At 45.8% G+C, this 25,792-nt stretch overlaps 1 protein-coding gene across 2 annotated transcripts in view; it reads left to right on the forward strand.

The window, feature by feature from the left end:
* The window catches only part of ATP6V1B1 (ATPase H+ transporting V1 subunit B1), a 134,977-nt gene extending 114,796 nt beyond the window's left edge, over positions 1-20,181 (forward strand). For both annotated transcript variants that reach the window (XM_077280356.1, XM_077280357.1), the window contains 11 exons: positions 678-771; positions 8,184-8,261; positions 8,401-8,540; positions 9,706-9,807; positions 9,896-9,993; positions 10,097-10,220; positions 10,566-10,716; positions 15,063-15,145; positions 15,427-15,531; positions 18,622-18,751; positions 19,469-20,181. In XM_077280356.1, coding sequence (XP_077136471.1) covers positions 678-771; positions 8,184-8,261; positions 8,401-8,540; positions 9,706-9,807; positions 9,896-9,993; positions 10,097-10,220; positions 10,566-10,716; positions 15,063-15,145; positions 15,427-15,531; positions 18,622-18,751; positions 19,469-19,635 — 1,272 coding nt within the window. In that variant the 3' untranslated portion in view covers positions 19,636-20,181. The remainder of the gene's footprint in view (positions 1-677; positions 772-8,183; positions 8,262-8,400; positions 8,541-9,705; positions 9,808-9,895; positions 9,994-10,096; positions 10,221-10,565; positions 10,717-15,062; positions 15,146-15,426; positions 15,532-18,621; positions 18,752-19,468) is intronic.
* The last annotated feature ends 5,611 nt before the right edge of the window (positions 20,182-25,792 follow it).

Here is a 25,792-nt window from a genome sequence, read left to right on the forward strand (position 1 = left end):
TATTATCTATCTATTATCTATCTATCAATCATCTATCTATTATCTATCTATCTATTATCTATCCATCTATGTATTATTTATCTATCTATTATATATCTATTATCTATCTATCTATTATCCATCTATTATCTATCTATCTATCTATCTATCTATCTATCTATCTATCTTATCTATCTATTATCTATTGTCTATCAGAATGTAGAATCCTAATCTGAAACCACTCCCCTAATCTACAAGCCACACCCATTCCTTAAAGGGGCTCCTTATTTTTAGGGCTGGACCTCTGCACTTTACTCTGCCCTTTTCCCCGTCCAGAGCCTCCGTCATGTACAGCTCGTGGCCGCTTTCTGTCTGATTACCATGGATGATAAATCTGACACATGGTAACATTAAACTATAAATCCAGCATCCTGGAAGCACAGTGAAAATGTAAAAGTCATTAATCCGGCCGTTAACCCCTTCACAACCAACACTCACATTACTCCCCCCCATCACCTTAAAAGCTTCCCTGGCAGCTTAGAGGTCCGGTGTGAATGAAAAAGCAAAGAGGTCCCCCTCCTTGCCCAAATCCCTACACATTATCCCTGGCTTTCACTTGGATCTGACTTTCTCCTGTGGTGTCTGCTTTAATCCTCACTAATTGCCAGTAATTGGGTTCTTGCCCCGGGTCTCTGCAGGTGTTTGAAGGCACATCTGGGATAGATGCCAAGAAAACCACTTGCGAATTCACAGGGGACATCCTAAGGACACCTGTTTCCGAAGACATGCTGGGTACGTTGGACGGGGGTTAATATAATGATGTCAGTGCAGGTAAAGTCCATCGAGACGTCCGAGTAGATGGTCACACACGTTCTTCCTGAGGTGGTGGATAACATTCCACGGTAGTCCATCATCAGATGATAACTCCGACTGTCCAGTGCCCAATCAAGGCCCTGAGTGTGCGATCAGCTTGGCTGAATTTTCATGGTTTCTTTTCTCTTAATGTGGTTGTCTACTGAGGAAATCCCTCTTATTGAAAACAATCAATTGACTGAGATCTGATCACTGATGATTTGGTCTCTGATACTCTCCACGGTCCTCTGTTATTCCTGCAGAAAGTTGCAAAGTCGTCCATAGTTTGTTCAACCATGTACTGAATGGTCTCGCTCTGCATATGTTGGTCCACATACCCTAACCAGACTTTGAGGCTTTCAAGATGAGAGACCTCCTTTAATGATCTCCTCTTCCGTCCCCCCTCTTTGGCCCATCTGTCCTCAAGTGCCATCATGATGTCGCAGGACGGCTAACGTCAACTCATAACGTCAGAGTCGGGAATGAAAAGTGAAGTTGGAAAAGAAGATCGATGGAGGAAGCAAGCGGGAACTGGGTGGGTGAGGGATGCGGTGAGAGATCTCCGAATACACTAAATAACTTTAATTCATGCGTCCGATGCAAATCAAATTTTTCGGTTGAATTTAAGGAAATCTGGCACATTTTTGGAACATCTGTTGGGGTTTTTCAACCTTTTTTTGCATTTTATGGGAAGACTTAAAAATATTCTTACAAATCTTCTAAAATTAGAATGTAGCAGGTATCACTACTGTGCTCACTTACATTCTTGGAGTAGGGGGTAAGTGAAGGGGTTACTACCACTGAGTGACTGTGCATCCACCCGGACCCTACATCCATTTATACGACAAAGAGGCCGAATGTCTATAAGCTGCAAAATAAAAGAATTGCAAGGGAATTTGCCAATGACCTTGATGGCAGACTGTTAAATATACTGCAGGCAGAGGAGGTCGGCGTTGAGGAACAGTGGACAATTCTGAGAGATGCTGTTCATAATACTGCTCTGGAGCATCTCGGATCAGCAGCCAGAAATAATCAAGACTGGTTCGATGAAAACGATGAGGAAATAAAGACTCTCCTAGAAGAGAAACATCAGCGGTATAAGGTGTATCAAAATGACCCCACGTCGTTAGCTAAGAAAGGTGCCTTTACCAACATAAAAACAAAAAAGGTACAGATCAAGCTACGCGAGATGCAGGATATCTGGTTTAGCAAGAAGGCCGATGAAATCCAGGGCTATGCAACTACCCATGACCAGAAACGCTTCTATGATGCGCTCAAAGCTGTATATGGACCCCAGTCATCAAGCTCTTCATCTCTGCTTAACGCAGATGGAACTCAGCTGCTGACAGAAAAGAAACAAATTCTGGAACGGTGGGCTGAGCACTTTAATAATATTCTTAATCGCCCTGCCAATATCAATGATGAGTAGTGTTGAGCGATACCGTCCGATACTTGAAAGTATCGGTATCGGAAAGTATCGGCCGATACCGGCAAAGTATCGGATCTAATCCGATACCGATACCCGATACCAATACAAGTCAATGGGACTCAAGTATCGGACGGTATTCCTGATGGTTCCCAGGGTCTGAAGGAGAGGAAACTCTCCTTCAGGCCCTGGGAACCATATTAATGTGTAAAAGAAAGAATTAAAATAAAAAATATTGCTATACTCACCTCTCCGACGCAGCCTGGACCTCACCGAGGGAACCGGCAGCGTTCTTTGCTTAAAATGCGCGCGTTTACTTCCTTCCGTGACGTCACGGCTTGTGATTGGTCGCGTGCCGCCCATGTGACCGCGACGCGACCAATCACAGCAAGCCGTGACGTAATTTCAGGTCCTGATGCCTATTTCTGCATTCAGGACCTGAAATTACGTCACGGCTTGCTGTGATTGGTCGCGTCGCGGTCACATGGGCGGCACGCAACCAATCACAAGCCGTGACGTAATTTTAAAAATGCGCGCGTCTCCTGCCTCCCGTGACGTCACGGCTTGTGATTGGTCGCGTCGCCCATGTGACCGCGACGCGACCAATCACAAGCCGGAACGTAATTTTAAAATCATGAATGCCTAGAATTAGGCATTGAGGACCTGAAAATTACGTCACGGCTTGCTGTGATTGGTCGCGTCGCGGCCACATGGGCGGCACGCGACCAATCACAAGCCGTGACGTCACAGAAGGAAGTAAAAGCGCGCATTTTAAGCAAACAACGCTGCCGGTTCCCTCGGTGAGGTCCAGGCTGCGTCGGAGAGGTGAGTATAGCAATATTTTTTATTTTAATTCTTTATTTTACACATTAATGTTGTTTCGATACCGATACCCGATACCACAAAAGTATCGGATCTCGGTATCGGAATTCCGATACCCGCAAGTATCGGCCGATACCCGATACTTGCGGTATCGGAATGCTCAACACTAATGATGAGGCTATTGCCCGCTTGCCCCAGGTAGAAATCAACAAGGACCTTGATGTTCTTCCAAGTGGAGATGAAGTCAGGAAAGCAGTAAAACAACTTTCTTGTGGAAAAGCACCCGGAAATGATGCTATACCTGCTGAGGTATATAAAGCTGGCGGCCCTGTTCTGATGCAAACGGTGACCAAACTGTTCCAGTATATGTGGACAAAGGAACAGGTTCCACAACAGATCAAAGATCCACTGCAGGCAAGATATTGGCTCGTCTCTTGCTCTACCGCCTTTTACATCACCTTGAGCAAGGACTATTACCTGAAAGCCAGTGTGGTCTCCGTACTAGACGTGGAACAGTAGATATGGTCTTTTCAGCACGTCAACTTCAGGAAAAGTGCCAGGAGCAACACCGTGACCTTTATGTAAATTTTGTTGATTTGATCAAGGCTTTCGACACAGTCAGTAGAGACGGCCTGTGGAAGATCATGGCAAAATTCAGCTGCCCGAGCAAGTTCATCTCAATCGTCCGGCAGTTCCATGATGGTATGATGGTGAAAGTTCTGAACGATGGAGACGAATCTGAGGTTTTCCTAACAAATGTAATAAACGGCGTAAAACAAGGCTGTGTGCTTGCTCCAACCCTGTTCAGTATGCTGTTCTCTGCAATGTGAAGTGATGCCTTTAACAACTGTGAAGATGGAATCCAGGGTAGGTGCAGGACTGATGGCAAGCTATTCAACACAAAACACCTGAAGGCTGTTACGAAAGTGCACGAGACTGTTATCCGTGAATTATTATTTGCTGATGACTGTGCACTTAACGCTAGCACGGAACAGCAGATGCAGCATGAAATGGACTATTTTTCGCAAGCTTGCGACAGTTTTGGTCTCGAGATCAACATTAGAAAAACCGAAGTCATGCATCAACCTGTTCCAGGAAAACTATACAAGGAGCCACATATCACGGTGAAAGAGCAAAACCTCAAAGCAGTCGATAACTTCACCTACTTAGGCAGCACACTTTCCAGTGAGTAACCATAGACGCCGAGGTTAATAACAGAATTGCCAAAGCCAGTGCTGCCTTCGGGAGACTGCGTAAGAACGTCTGGGAGCGAAGGGGACTCAGCCTTACCACCAAGCTGAAGGTCTACTGTGCGGTGGTCCTCACCACACTTCTCTATGCTAGTGAGACCTGGACAGTGTACAGCCAGCATGCTAAACAGCTTAATCATTTTCACATGAGTTGCCTCCGCAAACTCCTCCACATCAGGTGGCAAGACAATGTCCCTGACATGGCAATTCTGGAACATACTGGGCTCCGCAGCGTTTACACTCTCCTGCTGAAAGTCCAAGCCAGGTGGCTGGACACATGGTTAGAATGCCTGACAGTCGACTACCGAAACAACTGCTGCACGGAGAACTGTGCCAAGGAAACCGAGCAGTTGGGGGGCAGAAGAAGTGCTATAAAGACTGCCTTAAGGTGTCTCTCAAAAACCTGGAAGTCAACACCAATGAATGGGAAGAGCTTGCCATGGACCGTCCAGGTTGGCGGGGCAGGATCACCTCAGCAGCTGAAGATAGAAAAATGTTTGACGCAAAAAGAAAGCGCGCTGTCCGCAAGGCACAAGTAGAATCTGGTGTACTGACCACATCTGCTTCCTTATGTCAAGTATGTGGGCGAACCTTCAGGGCCCGGATTGGACTCATCAGCCACCTCCGGACCCATAACTACTAATTCTCTTCTAACCCTGAAGTCATGGTCATCTTTGACTACGAAGGACGAACATCATCAATCACATTCATTTATTGAAAAACTTGCAATGACTCTCTTGGAAATCTCAGGTCCACCTGGGCAAATTATACTGGTGGCCTAACCCTTTAATTCATGAAAAACGTTAATCGTCCTACATTTAATCTGCTGATATTGCCAAAGGCACGTGCAGGCTACAAATAGTCTTTACCTGTGGGCCGATGTGTCTAATGAATGCTAAAAGTGTTCTCTAGCACTCCTGGACATATATCATAGTAGTGCCTTTCTTTCTAACCCTCACCAAAACGTGTCATGGTCCATGGGTCCCTAGCTATTTTGTGTGGTCTTTCTTTGTACTTTTACCCTTCACCTGGGGTTTTCAGATGGTGTAAGATGCGGGCAACTGGCACAAATACCTCTAAAGTGAGAACAATTGGCTACTGCATCTCATCTACAATCAACAACTTATTTTTTGACCATCATCCTCGAAGACGTAGATCGAGGCCCAATGGATAATTTGCACAGGAGGTGGCCTAATCCAAGGGACATCTCTCTTGCGGTACAAGGGGGAATTTGGACCCGTTCATCCACTACTTAATACCTTCATTTACTATAGCTACAACCAAGCAGTATAAGCCTCAAAAAAAGTACAAGGTCACCCATACACTGGCCGAAAAGGAGAATGTTGGTGAAAAGTCCTCCACCTAAGTCCTGGCTTCAGAATTTAGTCTTAGGTCAGGAGTGGTCCGACACTGAGCCCCTTCTATCAGGCCCCCGAATCTCTGTGGTAGGTATGACACCGATTCTAACCATTCTTCTCCATTGTATTGTCTCTACACCGGTCACTGAACACCGGCATCATGAAGAGTGGTGACAATATAGGACCTACATCACTCCCACCCAAACCCAACCATCGCTTTTCGTCCCCCTGAAAAAAAAAGGTAACAAAAAAACGTAATTAGTTTCACAACATTTGCCGAAAACATTGTAATAAATAAATAAAGAAATCAGTCATTCATTTCCCATTTATAGATCCCTTTGTCCGGCGCTAATAGCGTCTTTAGATAAAGTGAATTACGGGCCGGTGGGAGGTTGTTAATTAGGTCGGAGATTTCGAGACCTTCAAGCTTAATGAGGGCCAGATTTTTCTCCCTTTTTTATTTTTATTCCTCAGTCTGGATGAAAACCAGCAGTGAAAGGTCCCAGGCGAGGCCGCCCGACCATTCACAGCGCTCCTCAATGACAAGCTGTATTCCCAGATGGTCCTGGGGTGGGGGTGGGCTGGGGGGCTCGGAGGCTGGAACATGCTGGCTTAGCTGGTGCTGATCCGGGGACCGTTAACCCCTCTTGTCCCAGAGCAGAATTAGAATTTATAGATTGGATCTGTGGGTTCCTTCACTTTGCCCCGTGATGAAAATTTTTCCAAAAATTCAATTTCTTTCCAATTTATAATATGATTTATTTTTATTTGGGTTTATTAGATTTATTTTTAAAACATTCATTTTTTTTTTTACTTATTAAGATTTTTTTCTTAACTTTCGAGCTTTAGTTTATTTTTATTACCTGGCAAGAAAGTATAAAGACCCCGAAATTAGAATTGTTTTGACTCCATCCAATCAAATTTATTTTAGCTTTTCCTCTTTGTCTTCGGGAACTTTTTTGTTTTTCTGGACCTTCTTTCCCCACCACAGTTGTATTTAGGTAATGTCCCCATTTAATTCACCCTGTAAATATTTTTACTTTGAAGGATGGAAAGGAATTTTGTGGCTTTTTTTGTTATTTTTTTATGCTTTAGGTTTTGGTTTGTGCCGTCATATTCTGTGACCCTTTACTTTTTTTGTCCATGTGGTCATGTGGGGGCTTGTTCTTTGCGGGGCGATCTGTAATTTTCCACTGTGCCATTTTCGGATTCTGATGACTTTTTGGTCTCTTTTCATTCCATTATTTCGGCTTTTCTGCTTTCTTCTAATGTGGGTCACATAGCCACCATTAAAAACCAACCTGCACCCATTGTGCAGGAAGAGCAGCCATGTGGAGGCACAGGGAGATGCCTGTCTAACGGCTTAGGTCCTATTTTCCCTTACAGGGATATTTCAGGCATCTCTTGTATCATGTCTTGTATTATCTATGAAATCAGAGGCACCCAGAGTTACTCAGTGCAAGTTCATAGATTCCATGACGCTTTTTCGTGTTATCCTAGCCACTAGGTGGCGCTATTGAATGACCATTTTGTCTGGATGTGAAAGGGTACATGTCCGGCCATTATACCCCTGCATAGAAGGGCAGCTTCACACTTTTTGAGTCTAGAAAAGCTGAATCCCAATCTCTGATTTCCTTGTATTGCCAGAATTGATGTATCCAATAAACATTGCTATTACTTTTGCTGCCGCTTTCCCTGATCGGGTGGTCATCACTGCTTTTTGTATAATCACCGATCAGATATAACTTTGCGTCGATCAATTTTTTTTTTTTATGGTTTTACATTTTTAATACAGATTTTATGGTGTATATGGCGCCATCTGCTGTTGACAAGGGGTACTGCTGCCCTAAATAATTGTATGTAATGGCCCTTTAAATTACTTTTGAAGTATTAATATAAAGCGGGAGTATTCATGAGCCTCAGCTGCCACCAAGCGTTATAGACCGCGGAGAGGTTAAGGGCCGCTGATGGAGTGCGATATCTCAGAAGTCACTGGAGACATATTGTATTTTCTACTTTAGATGGGCCCAGAATTGGAGCCGTCTGTAGGGGGCGCCCCGAAGTCACTACTTCTCTCACCTGGAGCCCTTTAAGTTTATCTCTTACATCTCTGTATGTGCGTCAGGGGCACAAGTGACAAGAAGTAAGAGGCGCTGAGGTGGCGGAGAAGGTTACTGACCTTTCATGGTCGCTGAGTCTGGATCCTGGCAGGATGTGAAGGTTATGTGCAGTGACAGGAGGAGCAGCAGGATGGTCCCTGAGAGCCGGGGAACGACATCAGAGCACGGAGCGGTCACAGGTAGCCGGACCCCCACACATGTCCTACATGCCACTAATGGAAGGACACCAGGGGCCCGGGACGTGACCAGCACACGCCTGTGTCACAGGGATCCGGAGAAGATGGACGCTGCATGTGATGGACAGACGGATGGTGTAGATGTGTCTAGATATTGATGACGCTGTATTCTAACCTCTGTGCTCCCCTATTTCTTGTAGGACGCGTCTTTAATGGCTCGGGGAAACCTATAGATAATGGTCCGGCAGTGATGGCAGAAGACTTCCTAGACATCAATGGTGAGAACCATATGTCCACATTCTGAGCAGTGGGCGCCATGGACTTCTGTGTCCTTCCCGATCGGAGGGCAGAATGAGCGTCCTCATCCTCCGAAGATGACCTCACAGAGCACTGATGTCCTGCTCTATCTCTTACCAGGTCAGCCGATCAACCCCCAAGGGAGAACCTACCCTGAGGAGATGATACAGACCGGAATCTCCCCAATCGACGTCATGAACAGCATCGCTCGAGGCCAGAAGATCCCCATCTTCTCTGCTGCTGGTCTACCACACAACGATGTACGAGGGACAGAGAACCTGGGGAAATAGGGAGTAGTGAAAGCCCAAATGTCAGCTTCCATTGTTCTAGATCACAAGTGTCTCCATTGCTCTAGATCACACGTGTCAGTGTTCCATTGTTCTATATCACAAGTGTCAGTGTTACATTGTTCTAGATCACAGGCATCAGTGTTCAATTGTTCTAGATCCCAAGCTTAAGCATTCCATTGTTGTAGATCCCAAGTGTCAGCTTCCATTGTTCTAGATCCAAAGTGTCAACATTACATTGTTCTGGATCCCAAGCGTCAGTGTTCCATTTTTCTAGATCCCAAGTGTCTCCATTGTTTTAGATCAGAAGTGTCAGCATTCTGTTGTTCTAGATTAAAAATGTCAGCATTCCATTGTTCTAGATCCAAGGTGTCAGCATTCCATTGTTCTAGATCCAAAGTGTCAGTGTTTCGTTGTTCTAGATACCAAGTGTCATCATTCAATTGTTCTAGATCCCAAGTGTTAGCATTCTATTCTAGATCCCAAGTGTCAGCATTCCATTGTTTTAGATCCCAAGTGTCAGCCTTCCATTGTTCTAGATCCCAAGTGTCAGAATTCCATTGTTCTAGATCCCAAGTGTCAGAATTCCATTGTTCTAGATCCCAAATATCAGCATTCCATTGGTCTAGATACCATGTGTCAGCCTTCCATTGTTTTAGATCCCAAGTGTCAGCCTTCCATTGTTCTAGATCCCAAGTGTCAGAATTCCATTGTTCTAGATCCCAAATATCAGCATTCCATTGGTCTAGATACCATGTGTCAGCCTTCCATTGTTCTAGATCCCAAGTGTCAGCATTCCATTATTCTGGATCCCAAGTGTCAGAATTCCATTGTTCTAGATCCCAAGTGTCAGTATTCCATTTTTCTAAATCCCAAGTATCAGCCTTCCATTGTTCTAGATCCCAAGTGTCAGAATTCCATTGTTCTAGATCCTGAGTGTCAAAATTCCATTGCTCTAGATACGAAGTGTTGAAATGTGAAGGTCAAAATTGTGCATTTCGTTGCCCATTATTACAAGATTCCCCACTTCCCCTGTGCCCAATACAAGAGATAAACTAATATGTAGGGTGGAGAGGAGTCTAGAACAGCAGAGCAGAGAACCTGCTCTTATCCGGGGTATCTCTTCTTGCCCCCACAGATTGCCGCTCAGATTTGCAGACAGGCCGGGCTGGTGAAGAAATCGAAGGATGTCATGGATTACCACGATGATAATTTTGCCATTGTGTTTGCTGCAATGGGTGTAAGTCGTCCAAGTAAAGTCTCCTCCTCCCCTCCGGTCATCTGTGAGTCGTAATGGACGAATCAGCCCAAATTGTCACCCCTTATAGGTAAACATGGAGACGGCCCGGTTCTTCAAGTCCGACTTTGAGGAAAACGGATCCATGGATAACGTCTGCCTGTTCTTGAATTTAGCCAATGATCCGACGTAAGTGACATAGAGGGATCCTGGTCTTGGTCCCTCGGTGGTCGTCCTCCTGGCGCAGCTACAAGTGTGAATAACTCTGTCCTGTGCTATTATTGTTCCACAGCATCGAGAGGATCATCACTCCTCGCCTGGCGCTCACCGAAGCAGAGTACCTGGCCTACCAGTGTGAGAAGCATGTGCTGGTCATCCTCACCGACATGAGCTCCTACGCTGAGGCTCTACGTGAGGTAATAAGCTTTGTCATTTCTCATTCCAGAGGGCAAGATAGTCAAGAGAGGTCGTAATGGCAGCTGAGAGAGTCCCACTGTGCCCCTAAGGACTTAGGTCTGAAGGTTTAGCGTAGGTTTTCCATACGCAGTAGGTCCAATGGTGGAGCTTCTTGCAGCTGGCGACATCACTAGCTTCAGAATAGTGGAGTAGGACAGGTTCACTATGTCCCTTCTAGATAGGAGAACCTCAACGGATACAGAACCTGACAATCAGTCCAACCCAAACCTGACCCCAGGTGGGAACCTTCCATGACAAACAAATCCACTTGGTATATTGAACTATTTTTATTAATTATCTTGTAGGTCTCAGCAGCTCGAGAGGAGGTACCCGGCCGACGTGGCTTTCCTGGCTATATGTACACTGACTTGGCCACTATCTATGAACGAGCTGGTCGGGTGGAGGGAAGGAGCGGATCTATCACCCAGATACCAATTCTCACGATGCCTAATGATGGTGAGTACCTACGATCTGCCAACATCTCTAACTAGAGGAGGAATCTCGGTGTGCAGATGTTTCATGCCTGGGACTGTTCTGCCTGGTGATGTCCAGTCTTCTTCCGGGATCTTGACGTCCTTCCTCTTCTATTGGTAAATCGTGTGTGGAGGTAGAACCCCCCAGGAGCCTCCATCATTGTGTTTCCCAATATTCCCAAGCCTAAAATACATCAAAGTATCCGAAAGTCTATGATGGCATGTTTCCCCAGGAGGACACATGCTGCACACAGATCAGCTACGTGCTACAGGATGGAGAAGACCTGATGTGACGTCACAGCATTCTGAGAATGACATGGTGTCACGTTACAGCTCTCTGATAATGACCTGTGTGATGTCACTGCTCTCTGAGAATGACCTGATGTGACATCACTGCTCTCTGAGAATGACCTGATGTGACATCACTGCTCTGAGAATGACCTGATGTGACATCACTGCTCTCTGAGAATGACCTGATGTGACATCACTGCTCTCTCAGAATGACCTGATGTGACATCACTGCTCTCTGAGAATGACCTGATGTGACATCACTGCTCTCTGAGAATGACCTGATGTGATGTCACTGCTCTCTGAGAATGACCTGATGTGACATCACTGCTCTCTGAGAATGATCTCATGTGACATCACTGCTCTCTGAGAATGACCTGATGTGACATCACTGCTCTCGGAGAATGACCTGATGTGACATCACTGCTCTCTGAGAATAACCTGATGTGACATCACTGCTCTCTGAGAATGACCTGATGTGACATCACTCCTCTCGGAGAATGACCTGAGGTGATGTCACTGCTCTCTGAGAATGACCTGATGTGACATCACTGCTCTCTCAGAATGACCTGATGTGACATCACTGCTCTCTGAGAATGACCTGATGTGACATCACTGCTCTCTGAGAATGATCTCATGTGACATCACTGCTCTCTGAGAATGACCTGATGTGACATCACTGCTCTCTGAGAATGACCTGATGTGACATCACTGCTCTGAGAATGACCTGATGTGACATCACTGCTCTCTGAGAATGACCTCATGTGACATCACTGCTCTCTGAGAATGACCTGATGTGACATCACTGCTCTCTCAGAATGACCTGATGTGACATCACTGCTCTCTGAGAATGACCTGATGTGACATCACTGCTCTCTCAGAATGACCTGATGTGAGGTCTCTGCTCTCTGAGAATAACCTGATGTGACATCACTGCTCTCTGAGAATGACCTGATGTAATATCACTGCTCTCGGAGAATGACCTGATGTGATATCACTGCTCTCTGAGAATGACCTGATGTGACATCACTGCTCTCGGAGAATGACCTGATGTGACATCACTGCTCTGAGAATGACCTGATGTGACATCACTGCTCTCTGAGAATGACCTGATGTGACATCACTGCTCTCTGAGAATGACCTGATGTGATGTCACTGCTCTCTGAGAATGACCTGATGTGACATCACTGCTCTCTGAGAATGACCTGATGTGACATCACTGCTCTCTGAGAATGACCTGATGTGACATCACTGCTCTGAGAATGACCTGATGTGACATCACTGCTCTCTGAGAATGACCTGATGTGACATCACTGCTCTCTGAGAATGACCTGATGTGACATCACTGCTCTCTCAGAATGACCTGATGTGACATCACTGCTCTCTGAGAATGACCTGATGTGACATCACTGCTCTCTGAGAATGACCTGATGTGACATCACTGCTCTCTCAGAATGACCTGATGTGACATCACTGCTCTCTGAGAATGACCTGATGTGACATCACTGCTCTCTCAGAATGACCTGATGTGATGTCACTGCTCTCTGAGAATGACCTGATGTAATATCACTGCTCTCGGAGAATGACCTGATGTGATATCACTGCTCTCTGAGAATGACCTGATGTGACATCACTGCTCTGAGAATGACCTGATGTGATATCACTGCTCTCGGAGAATGACCTGATGTGATATCACTGCTCTCTGAGAATGACCTGATGTGACATCACTGCTCTCTGAGAATGACCTGATGTGACATCACTGCTCTCTGAGAATGACCTGATGTGATATCACTGCTCTCTGAGAATGACCTGATGTGACATCACTGCTCTCTGAGAATGACCTGATGTGACATCACTGCTCTCTGAGAATGACCTGATGTGACATCACTGCTCTCTGAGAATGACCTGATGTGATGTCACTGCTCTCTGAGAATGACCTGATGTGACATCACTGCTCTCGGAGAATGACCTGATGTGATATCACTGCTCTCTGAGAATGACCTGATGTGACATCACTGCTCTCTGAGAATGACCTGATGTGACATCACTGCTCTCGGAGAATGACCTGATGTGACATCACTGCTCTCTGAGAATAACCTGATGTGACATCACTCCTCTCGGAGAATGACCTGATGTGATATCACTGCTCTGTGAGAATGACCTGATGTGACATCACTGCTCTCTGAGAATGACCTGAGGTGATGTCACTGCTCTCTGAGAATGACCTGATGTGACATCACTGCTCTCTGAGAATGACCTGATGTGACATCACTGCTCTCGGAGAATGACCTGATGTGATATCACTGCTCTGTGAGAATGACCTGTTGTGACATCATTGCTCTCTGAGAATGACCTGATGTGACATCATTGCTCTCTGAGAATGACCTGGTGTGACATCACTGCTCTCTGAGAATGACCTGATGTGACATCACTGCTCTCGGAGAATGACCTGATGTGACATCACTGCTCTCTGAGAATGACCTGAGGTGATGTCACTGCTCTCTGAGAATGACCTGGTGTGACATCACTGCTCTCTGAGAATAACCTGATGTGACATCACTCCTCTCGGAGAATGACCTGATGTGACATCACTGCTCTCTGAGAATGACCTGATGTGACATCACTGCTCTCTGAGAATGACCTGAGGTGATGTCACTGCTCTCTGAGAATGACCTGATGTGACATCACTGCTCTCTGAGAATGACCTGATGTGACATCACTGCTCTCGGAGAATGACCTGATGTGACATCACTGTTCTCTGAGAATGACCTGATGTGACATCACTGCTCTCTGAGAATGACCTGATGTGATATCACTGCTCTCTGAGAATGACCTGATGTGACATCACTGCTCTCTGAGAATGACCTGATGTGACATCACTGCTCTCTGACAATAACCTGATGTGACATCACTCCTCTCTGAGAATGACCTGATGTGACATCACTGCTCTCTGAGAATAACCTGATGTGACATCACTGCTCTCGGAGAATGACCTGATGTGACATCACTGCTCTCTGAGAATGACCTGATGTGACATCACTGCTCTCTGAGAATGACCTGATGTGACATCACTGCTCTCTGAGAATGACCTGATGTGACATCACTGCTCTCTGAGAATGACCTGATGTGACATCACTGCTCTCGGAGAATGACCTGATGTGACATCACTGCTCTCTGAGAATGACCTGATGTGACATCACTGCTCTCTGAGAATGACCTGATGTGACATCACTGCTCTCGGAGAATGACCTGATGTGACATCACTGCTCTCGGAGAATGACCTGATGTGACGTCACTGCTCTCTGGGAATGACCTGGTGTGACATCACTGCTCTCTGAGAATGACCTGATGTGACATCACTGCTCTCTGAGAATGACCTGATGTGACATCACTGCTCTTTGAGAATGACCTGATGTGACATCACTGCTCCCTGAGAATGACCTGATGTGACATCACTGCTCTCTGAGAATAACCTGATGTGACATCACTGCTCTTTGAGAATGACCTGATGTGACATCACTGCTCTCTGAGAATGACCTGATGTGACATCACTCCTCTCGGAGAATGACCTGATGTGACATCACTGCTCTCTGAGAATGACCTGTTGTGACATCACTGCTCTCTGAGAATGACCTGATGTGACATCACTGCTCTCTGAGAATGACCTGATGTGACATCACTGCTCTTTGAGAATGACCTGATGTGACATCACTGCTCTTTGAGAATGACCTGATGTGACATCACTGCTCTCTGAGAATGACCTGTTGTGACATCACTGCTCTCTGAGAATGACCTGATGTGACATCACTGCTCTTTGAGAATGACCTGATGTGACATCACTGCTCTCTGAGAATGACCTGATGTGACATCACTGCTCTCTGAGAATGACCTGATGTGACATCACTCCTCTCGGAGAATGACCTGATGTGACATCACTCCTCTCGGAGAATGACCTGATGTGACATCACTGCTCTCTGAGAATGATCTCATGTGACATCACTGCTGTCTGATGAGATCACTTACTCTAATTTCTTCTTATAGATATCACTCACCCCATCCCTGACTTGACCGGCTTCATCACAGAAGGGCAGATCTACGTGGACAGACAACTGCACAACAGACAGGTGAGTGGCGTCTCTCCTTGATTTACACGTTCATTTCTTTGTCCACCATAATGACTTACAGATGGAGTAGAACTTAGTTTGTTATTGAACTGTTTGTTTTATGTTGTGGGATAAAGATCAGAGCAAAGAAAGCAGAATCGAGTTCGCCGGCAGTCCTATGTAAATTCATAGCTGTATTAATACATATGTTGCAAGGGGTAAATTGAGAATTAGATATGGCGGCACAATTTATAGTTACATCATGTTCAAAACATAGTAATGAACTTCATAAATACTTTCAGATCTATCCTCCAATCAACGTGCTGCCATCTCTGTCCCGTCTCATGAAATCTGCTATTGGGGAAGGCATGACCAGAAAAGACCACGGGGACGTGTCCAACCAGCTGGTGAGTATGTTGTGTGTATAATCCCTGGTGGTCAGTGTTATAGTCAGTGTATGATCCCTGGTGGTCAGTATTATAGACAGTATATAATCCCTGGTGGTCAGTGTTATAGTCAGTGTATGATCTCTGGTGGTCAGTGTTATATTCAGTATATGATCCCTGGTGGTCAGTGTTATAGACAGTATATAATCCCTGGTGGTCAGTGTTATAGTCAGTGTATGATCCCTGGTGGTCAGTGTTATAGTCAGTGTATGATCCCTGGTGGTCAGTGATATAGTCAGTGTATGATCCCTGGTGGTCAGTGTTATAGTCAGTGTATGATCCCTGGTGGTCAGTGATATAGTCAGTGTATGATCCCTGGTGGTCAGTGATATAGTCGGTGTATAATCCCTGGTGGTCAGTGATATAGTTGGTATATAATCCCTGGTGGTCAATGTTATAGTCAGTATATAATCCCTGGTGGTCAGTGTTATAGTCAGTATATGATCCCTGGTGGTCAGTGTTATATTCAGCATATGATCCCTGGTGGTCAGTGTTATAGTCAATATATGATCCCTGGTGGTCAGTGTTATAGTTAGTATATGATCCCTGGTGGGCAGTGTTATAGTCAGTACATAATCCCTGGTGGTCAGTGTTATTGTCAGTATATAATCCCTGGGGGTCAGTGTTATAGACAGTATATGATCCCTGGTGATCAGTGTTATAGTTAGTATATGATCCCTGGTGGTCAGTGTTATATTCAGCATATGATCCCTGGTGGTCAGTGTTATAGTCAGTGTATGATCCCTGATGGTCAGTGTTATAGTCAATATATGATCTCTGGTGGTCAGTGTTATATTCAGCATATGATCCCTGGTGGGCAGTGTTATAGTCAGTATATGATCCCTGGTGGTCAGTGTTATAGACAGTATATGATCCCTGGTGGTCAGTGTTATAGACAGTATATGATCCCTGGTGATCAGTGTTATAGTTAGTATATGATCCCTGGTGGTCAGTGTTATAGTCAGTATATGATCTCTGGTGGTCAGTGTTATATTCAGCATATGATCCCTGGTGGGCAGTGTTATAGTCAGTATATGATCCCTGGTGGTCAGTGTTATAGTCAGTACATAATCCCTGGTGGTCAGTGTTATAGACAGTATATGATCCCTGGTGGTCAGTGTTATATTCAGCATATGATCCCTGGTGGTCAGTGTTATAGACAGTATATGATCCCTGGTGGTCAGTGTTATAGTCAGCATATGATCCCTGGTGGTCAGTGTTATAGACAGTATATGATCCCTGGTGGTCAGTGTTATAGTTAATATATGATCCCTGGTGGTCAGTGTAATATTCAGCATATGATCCCTGGTGGTTAGTGTTATATTCAGCATATGATCCCTGGTGGTCAGTGTTATATTCAGCATATGATCCCTGGTGGTCAGTGTTATATTCAGCATATGATCCCTGGTGGTCAGTGTTATATTCAGCATATGATCCCTGGTGGTCAGTGTTATATTCAGCATATGATCCCTGGTGGTCAGTGTTATATTCAGCATATGATCCCTGGTGGTCAGTGTTATATTCAGCATATGATCCCTGGTGGTCAGTGTTATAGACAGTATATGATCCCTGGTGGTCAGTGTTATATTCAGCATATGATCCCTGGTGGTCAGTGTTATAGACAGTATATGATCCCTGGTGGTCAGTGTTATAGTCAGCATATGATCCCTGGTGGTCAGTGTTATAGACAGTATATGATCCCTGGTGGTCAGTGTTATATTCAGCATATGATCCCTGGTGGTCAGTGTTATATTCAGTATATGATCCCTGGTGGTCAGTGTTATAGTTAATATATGATCCCTGGTGGTCAGTGTAATATTCAGCATATGATCCCTGGTGGTTAGTGTTATATTCAGCATATGATCCCTGGTGGTCAGTGTTATATTCAGCATATGATCCCTGGTGGTCAGTGTTATATTCAGCATATGATCCCTGGTGGTCAGTGTTATATTCAGCATATGATCCCTGGTGGTCAGTGTTATATTCAGCATATGATCCCTGGTGGTCAGTGTTATATTCAGCATATGATCCCTGGTGGTCAGTGTTATATTCAGCATATGATCCCTGGTGGTCAGTGTTATATTCAGCATATGATCCCTGGTGGTCAGTGTTATATTCAGCATATGATCCCTGGTGGTCAGTGTTATATTCAGCATATGATCCCTGGTGGTCAGTGTTATAGACAGTATATGATCCCTGGTGGTCAGTGTTATATTCAGCATATGATCCCTGGTGGTCAGTGTTATATTCAGTATATGATCCCTGGTGGTCAGTGTTATAGTTAATATATGATCCCTGGTGGTCAGTGTAATATTCAGCATATGATCCCTGGTGGTTAGTGTTATATTCAGCATATGATCCCTGGTGGTCAGTGTTATATTCAGCATATGATCCCTGGTGGTCAGTGTTATATTCAGCATATGATCCCTGGTGGTCAGTGTTATATTCAGCATATGATCCCTGGTGGTCAGTGTTATATTCAGCATATGATCCCTGGTGGTCAGTGTTATATTCAGCATATGATCCCTGGTGGTCAGTGTTATAGTTAGTATATTATCCCTGGTGGTCAGTGTTATATTCAGCATATGATCCCTGGTGGTCAGTGTTATATTCAGCATATGATCCCTGGTGGTCAGTGTTATATTCAGCATATGATCCCTGGTGGTCAGTGTTATATTCAGCATATGATCCCTGGTGGTCAGTGTTATATTCAGCATATGATCCCTGGTGGTCAGTGTTATATTCAGCATATGATCCCTGGTGGTCAGTGTTATATTCAGCATATGATCCCTGGTGGTCAGTGTTATATTCAGCATATGATCCCTGGTGGTCAGTGTTATATTCAGCATATGATCCCTGGTGGTCAGTGTTATATTCAGCATATGATCCCTGGTGGTCAGTGTTATATTCAGCATATGATCCCTGGTGGTCAGTGTTATAGTCAGTATATGATCCCTGGTGGTCAGTGTTATAGTCAGTATTTTATCCCTGGTGGTCAGTGTTATAGTCAGTATATGATACTTTGTCCCTGGTGTTGTCGTTGGTCCACAGTACGCCTGTTACGCCATTGGGAAGGATGTCCAGGCCATGAAGGCCGTGGTTGGAGAAGAAGCTCTGTCGTCCGATGATCTCTTGTACCTGGAGTTCCTGCAGAAGTTCGAGAGGCAGTTTATTGCTCAGGGTAAGAATCGTCCTCACTGCTGGGACCAGTGATCTCCTCTGGATGTATGAGGGTCATCAGAGGAATGGCAGATCCGTCCAGATCCCGGCAGAACCCATCAGATCTGGGGCAGATCCCAGCAGATTCCATCAGATCCTTCACCCTTGATTAATCTTGAATCATGAGCATCGACGCTGAGTCCTATACAGGATGCAGATCCTCATTACTCAGATCCCCATTCCCACAGTTGTTGGGGGTCCTCACAGTCGGACCCCAGCAGTCACTAAGTTATGCCCTATTCTATGCAGACACCTTTCTGAGGACCTTTAAACAGTATGGACGCCTTTGAGGATATGATTCTTCTTTTTTTCCATGAAGATCTTTGCACCGGTCGGCTTCTGCAGGCTGCTTGTTTCCCTGTACATTGCAGGCTGCAGCACGAGTTACCTACGAATCTGTCAGTGAGCTCATTGTAGCTGGAGAATAGAACACTTTTATCCGTCCTCTGCGCTGACTTATGGCCACAGAGTTTCGCTCAGCCTTCATGTAGCCATAAATCATCTTAAAGGGGCCCACACTTCACTTGAGCTCCCTGACTGATCCTCAGTTAACTCATTCTGCAGCCGGCAACGTGCGGAAAACCAAGGAGCCTTTAAAAGTCAACATTTTAAATGTAACCCAACCACAAAGATGATCCTTGGCCCGACGTTCCTAACTTCTGGTGATGTTCTTGTCTAGGAGCCTACGAGAACAGATCCATCTTCGAGTCCCTGGACATCGGATGGCAGCTGCTGCGCATCTTCCCCAAGGAGCTGCTAAAACGGATCCCGGAGTCCATGCTGGCCGAGTTTTACCCACGAGAATCCAGACCCCAAGTGGGAGACGTTGCGGCCAAAACCAAATGAGTGTCAGACAAGAGGACCCCGAGACCCCCAAGACCTCCGAGACCGCTGACCATCCGCTCACAGACTCGGAAAAAAAGAAAACTTTTGGCCAAGAAATGACTGTTCAGGAAGTTATTCACCACATTTATTCCCGAAAAATAAAGTTACCCCTTATCCACTAACTGGGGGGCCTGATAGACCCTCATTGACCCCTAGATCCTGGAGAACGTGGCTCCGCAGACTGGTCCTGTGCGGACCAGAGATGCGCATGCTCGGCCTCCACTCATTCATAGGTCTCCCATGGAGGCCGAGCATGCGTTCCTCCTCCGCTCCGTCCAAGACGGCCGCTCTGCGCCAAATCTGCTGCATTCATGGCCGGTCTGGAAACTCTAAAAAAGGCTTTTCGCTAGGATTAGTGCAGAACATGGTCAGCAGCCTGTCAGTCCCGTGCCCGTCCGCCATCTTTACTGTGACGCTGTCGGTCAGGATCGCGCACCATTTGGCGGTAGAGCAGGAATTCTTCACTGTTAATATCTGAACTGTAATAAAACCATAAATAAAGGAAGGAAATGAGGTTTTGTTCTTGGTGATCTCTGATCTCCCGGGCCCTGGAGGACCTGAAGGACAAGGACAGGTCGTCTTCTCACATCCATCTCTGCCAGACAGGAGCGATGTCTGCCCGGACCACAAAATGTCGTCACATCAGTATTTCCGGAGCCAGAAGAACGACCGGAGACACGGAGCCCGGCGGATAAACCTGCCTAGTGATAGATGTCAGTGCCTGCCAAGTGATAGCTGTCAGTGCCTGCCTAGTGATAGGTGTCAGTGCCTGCCTAGAGATAGATGTCAGTGCCTGCCTAGTGATAGATGTCAGTGCCTGCCTAGTGATAAATGTCAGTGCCTGCCTAGTGATAGGTGTCAGTACCTGCCTAGTGATAGGTGTCAGTGCCTGCCTAGTGATAGGTGTCAGTGCCTGTCTAGTGATAGATGTCAGTGCCTGCCTAGTGATAGGTGTCAGTGCCTGCCTAGAGATAGGTGTCAGTGCCTGCCTAATGATAGGTGTCAGTGCCTGCCTAGTGATAGGTGTCAGTGCCTGCCTAGTGATAGCTGTCAGTGCCTGCCTAGTGATAGCTGTCAGTGCCTGCCTAGTGATAGGTGTCAGTGCATGCATAGTGATAGGTGTCAGTGCCTGCCTAGTGATAGATGTCAGTGCTTGCCTAGTGATAGCTGTCAGTGCCTGTCTAGTGATAGCTGCCAGTGCCTGCCTAGTGATAGCTGTCAGTGCCTGCCTAGTGATAGCTGTCAGTGCATGCATAGTGATAGGTGTCAGTGCCTGCCTAGTGATAGATGTCAGTGCTTGCCTAGTGATAGCTGTCAGTGCCTGTCTAGTGATAGCTGCCAGTGCCTGCCTAGTGATGCTGTCAGTGCCTGCCTAGTGATAGGTGTCAGTGCCTGTCTAGTGATAGCTGTCAAAGCCTGCCTACAGATAGCTGTCAGTGCCTGCCTGGTGATAGGTGTCAGTGCCTGTCTAGTGATAGCTGTCAGTGCCTGCCTAGTGATAGCTGTCAGTGCCTGCCTAGTGATAGGTGTCAGTGCCTGTCTAGTGATAGCTGTCAAAGCCTGCCTAGTGATAGCTGTCAGTGCCTGCCTAGTGATAGGTGTCAGTGCCTGTCTAGTGATAGCTGTCAGTGCCTGTCTAGTGATAGCTGTCAGTGCCTGCCTAGTGATAGCTGTCAGTGCCTGTCTAGTGATAGCTGTCAGTGCCTGCCTAGTGATAGCTGTCAGTGCCTGCCTAGTGATAGGTGTCAGTGCCTGTCTAGTGATAGCTGTCAAAGCCTGCCTAGTGATAGCTGTCAGTGCCTGCCTAGTGATAGGTGTCAGTGCCTGTCTAGTGATAGCTGTCAGTGCCTGTCTAGTGATAGCTGTCAGTGCCTGCCTAGTGATAGCTGTCAGTGCCTGTCTAGTGATAGCTGTCAGTGCCTGTCTAGTGATAGCTGTCAGTGCCTGTCTAGTGATAGCTGTCAGTGCCTGCCTAGTGATAGGTGTCAGTGCCTGCCTAGTGATAGGTGTCAGTGCCTGCCTAGTGATAGCTGTCAGTGCCTGCCTAGTGATAGATGTCAGTGCCTGCCTAGTGATAGGTGTCAGTGCCTGCCTAGTGATAGGTGTCAGTGCCTGTCTAGTGCTAGCTGTCAAAGCCTGCCTAGTGATAGCTGTCAGTGCCTGCCTAGTGATAGGTATCAGTGCCTGTCTAGTGATAGCTGTCAGTGCCTGCCTAGTGATAGGTGTCAGTGCCTGCCTAGTGATAGGTGTCAGTGCCTGTCTAGTGATAGCTGTCAGTGCCTGCCTAGTGATAGCTGTCAGTGCCTGCCTAGTTATAGCTGTCAGTGCCTGCCTAGTGATAGCTGTCAGTGCCTGTCTAGTGATAGGTGTCAGTGCCTGCCTAGTGATACAGTGCCTTGCGAAAGTATTCGGCCCCCTGGAACTTTTCAACCTTTTCCTACATATCATGCTTCAAACATAAAGATACCAAATGTAAATTTTTGGTGAAGAATTAACAAAAAGTGGAACACAATTGTGAAGTTGAACGAAATTTATTGGTTATTTTAAATTTTTGTGGAAATCAAAAACTGAAAAGTGAGGCGTGCAATATTATTCGACCCCTTTAACTTAATATTTTGTTGCGCCACCTTTTGCAGCGATTACAAGTCTCTCTTGGGGTATGTCTCTATCAGTTTTGTACATCGAGAGACTGAAATTCTTGGCCATTCTTTCTTGGCAAACAGCTCAAGCTCAGTGAGGTTTGATGGAGATCGTTTGTGAACAGCAGTTTTCAGCTCTTTCCACAGATTCTCGATTGGATTGAGGTCTGGACTCTGACTTGGCCATTCTAACACCTGGATACGTTTATTTGTGAACCATTCCAGTGTAGATTTTGCTTTATGTTTGGGATCATTGTCTTGTTGGAAGACAAATCTCCGTCCCAGTCTCAGGTCTTTTGCAGACTCCAACAGGTTTTCTTCAAGAATGGTCCTGCATTTGGCTCCATCCATCTTCCCATCAATTTTAACCATCTTCCCTGTCCCTACTGAAGAAAAGCAGGCCCAAACCATGATGCTGCCACCACCATGTTTGACAGTGGGGATGGTGTGTTCAGGGTGATGAGCTGTGTTGCCTTTACACCAAACATCGTTTGGCATTGTTGCCAAAAAGTTCGATTTTGGTTTCATCTGACCAGACCACCCTCTTCCACATGTTTGGTGTGTCTCCCAGGTGGCTTGTTGTAAACTTTAAACAACACTTTTTATGGCTATCTTTGAGAAATAGTGTCATGGATCCTACCGTGCTGCCAACCAATATGTCACGGATCCCACCAATCTGTCACAGTTCACGGGGAAGATACCTTTATCATCCCCACCATTCACACCAATTTGTCACGAACCGGGGTTGTTTGGTTGCCCCTGGCTCCTTCTGAAGGGGATTTATCTATATCCCACTTCCCAGTTCCGCTTTGGAACTTGCAGCTCTCTGGCACCCTCCTTACTCTCAAGTCAGTTAGGGTACTGCACCTAGGGTAATTAGTCACCAGAAGGGCTGCCTGCTATGTTGCTATTTACTGGAAATTGGGCACGCTGCAGTGAGGGCGATATAACTACTCCCACCCAGGCAGGAACAATAATTATCAACGCCACCGGTTGCAGAAAAGTCGCCCAATTGCACAGGTCAAGGTATGCTGCCACCAGTTCCAATTTTCAAAGGATTAATGGGTCCAGAGCCAACCCAAATCAGTAGCGTAATTCACTTCAGGGGACGCGACAGTTCGTTAAGAGCATGGAGAGACAAGCTAGAAAATTATATATTTTACTCCACAAAAAGGTAGGCAGTGTTTACAAGGTATAAAAAGATATTTTAAAGAAGACAAAATCATGTGTACATTACAATTACAAATAAAAGAAGGATTCAAATTGAAAAAACACTTACATAGCGTTCAGATCACTTCATCTCCTGTTTGCCCATGTGCTCAGGAGATACATCAAGATGCATGTCACATCTATAGAGCAGCTGGACCCCAGGCAAAAAGACACTGAAAACTCCTGCTTCACACAGTTATTCCTAGCCCAAAACCCTGGCACTCTCTCTGTGGTGACATCACTTAGAGGCTGATACCTCCCCTTTACTTGGAATATGAAAACTATTTTTACGTATATCTCGCTGTAGGAACCTCGTATAAGAAATTCACCAGGCTCACGAGGTGCACCACGTCGGGGCAAATCTTTTAAGTGTAAACACGGAGCAATTACCTGAACCGCTTACGAAGAAACCCACACTTTGCACTCGTTCGGTTTAGCTTCTAGCGCTTTCAGTGAGAGTTATATCTATCGATGGACATCCGGAATATATAATTCTTATATCCCTAGCCCAGATCGGTGCCCCTATATATCCCGTTAATAGAACAAAGAAGCTCATGGTTCCTATACCAGTTTTGGCTTGTATTGGTTGGGAGGAGGGAATGAGTAGTTTTCACAGAGTCTAGTATTTGCAGCTAAGAGCCATAAAACTTCAACGATTCTAGTGAGGGTTTTGAATTACACACATAGGCAGCAGGCGGAGGGAGAAGAGAGGGGGTCGGAATGGCCCACAGCTTGTCTGTAAAGCCGTATAACCTTCTGAAACTAAACTCACAATATGGCATTTTTACATTATCATGATAACAAATGGCTTTCTTCTTGCCACTCTTCCATAAAGGCCAGATTTGTGCAGTGTACGGCTGATTGTTGTCCTATGGACAGACTGTCCCACCGCAGCTGTAGATCTCTACAATTCATCCAGAGTGATCATGGGCCTCTTGCCTGCACCTCTGATCAGTCTTCTCCTTGTTTCAGATGAAAGTTTAGAGGGACGGCCGGGTCTTGGTAGATTTGCAGTAATATGATACTCCTTCCATTTCAATATGATCGCTTGCACAGTGCTCCTTGGGATGTTTAACGTTTTGGAAATCATTTTGTATCCAAATCCGGCTTTAAACTTCTCCACAACAGTATCACGGACCTGCCTGTTGTGTTCCTTGGTCTCCATGATGCTCTCGGTGCTTCACACAGAACCCTGAGACTATCACACAGCAGGTGCATTTATACGGAGACTTGATTACACACAGGTGGATTCTATTTATCATCATTAGGCGTTTAGGACAACATTGGATCATTCAGAGATCCACAATGAACTTGTGGAGTGAGTTTGCTACACTGAATAAAGGGGCTGAATAATATTGCACACCCCACTTTTCAGTTTTTGAATTTCCACAAAAATTTAAAATAACCAATAAATTTCGATCAACTTCACAATTGTGTTCCACTTGTTGATTCTTCACCAAAAATTTATTTGGTATCTTTATGTTTGAAGCATGATATGTGGGAAAAGGTTGAAAAGTTCCAGGGGGCCGAATAATTTCACAAGGCACTGTAGATGTCAGTGCCTGCCTAGTGATAGCTGTCAGTGCCTGCCTAGTGATAGCTGTCAGTGCCTGCCTAGTGAAAGCTGTCAGTGCCTGCCTAGTGAAAGCTGTCAGTGCCTGCCTAGTGATAACTGTCAGTGCCTGCCTAGTGATAGATGTCAGTATCAGTACCTGCATTGTGATAGCTGTCAGTGCCTGCCTAGTGATAGGTGTCAGTGCCTGCCTAGTGATAGCTGTCAGTGCCTGCCTAGTGATAACTGTCAGTGCCTGCCTAGTGATAGGTGTCAGTGCCTGCCTAGTGATAGGTGTCAGTGCCTGCCTAGTGATAGGTGTCAGTGCCTGACTAGTGATAGGTGTCAGTGCCTGACTAGTGATAGGTGTCAGTGCCTGCCTAGTGATAGCTGTCAGTGCCTGCCTAGTGATAGCTGTCAGTGCCTGCCTAGTGATAGCTGTCAGTGCCTGCCTAGTGATAGCTGTCAGTGCCTGCCTAGTGATAGCTGTCAGTGCCTGCCTAGTGATAGATGTCAGTGCCTGCCTTGTGATAATTATCAGTATCTGCGTTGTGATAGATGTCAGTGCCTGCCTTGTGATAGATGTCAGTGCCTGCCTTGTGATAGATGTCAGTGCCTGCCTTGTGATAATTATCAGTATCTGCGTTGCGATAGCTGTCAGTGCCTGCCTAGTGATAACTGTCAGTGCCTGCCTAGTGATAGATGTCAGTATCAGTAC

Source organism: Ranitomeya variabilis, chromosome 1, assembly GCF_051348905.1.
Source record: "Ranitomeya variabilis isolate aRanVar5 chromosome 1, aRanVar5.hap1, whole genome shotgun sequence".
NCBI classification, from domain to species: Eukaryota; Metazoa; Chordata; class Amphibia; order Anura; family Dendrobatidae; genus Ranitomeya; species Ranitomeya variabilis.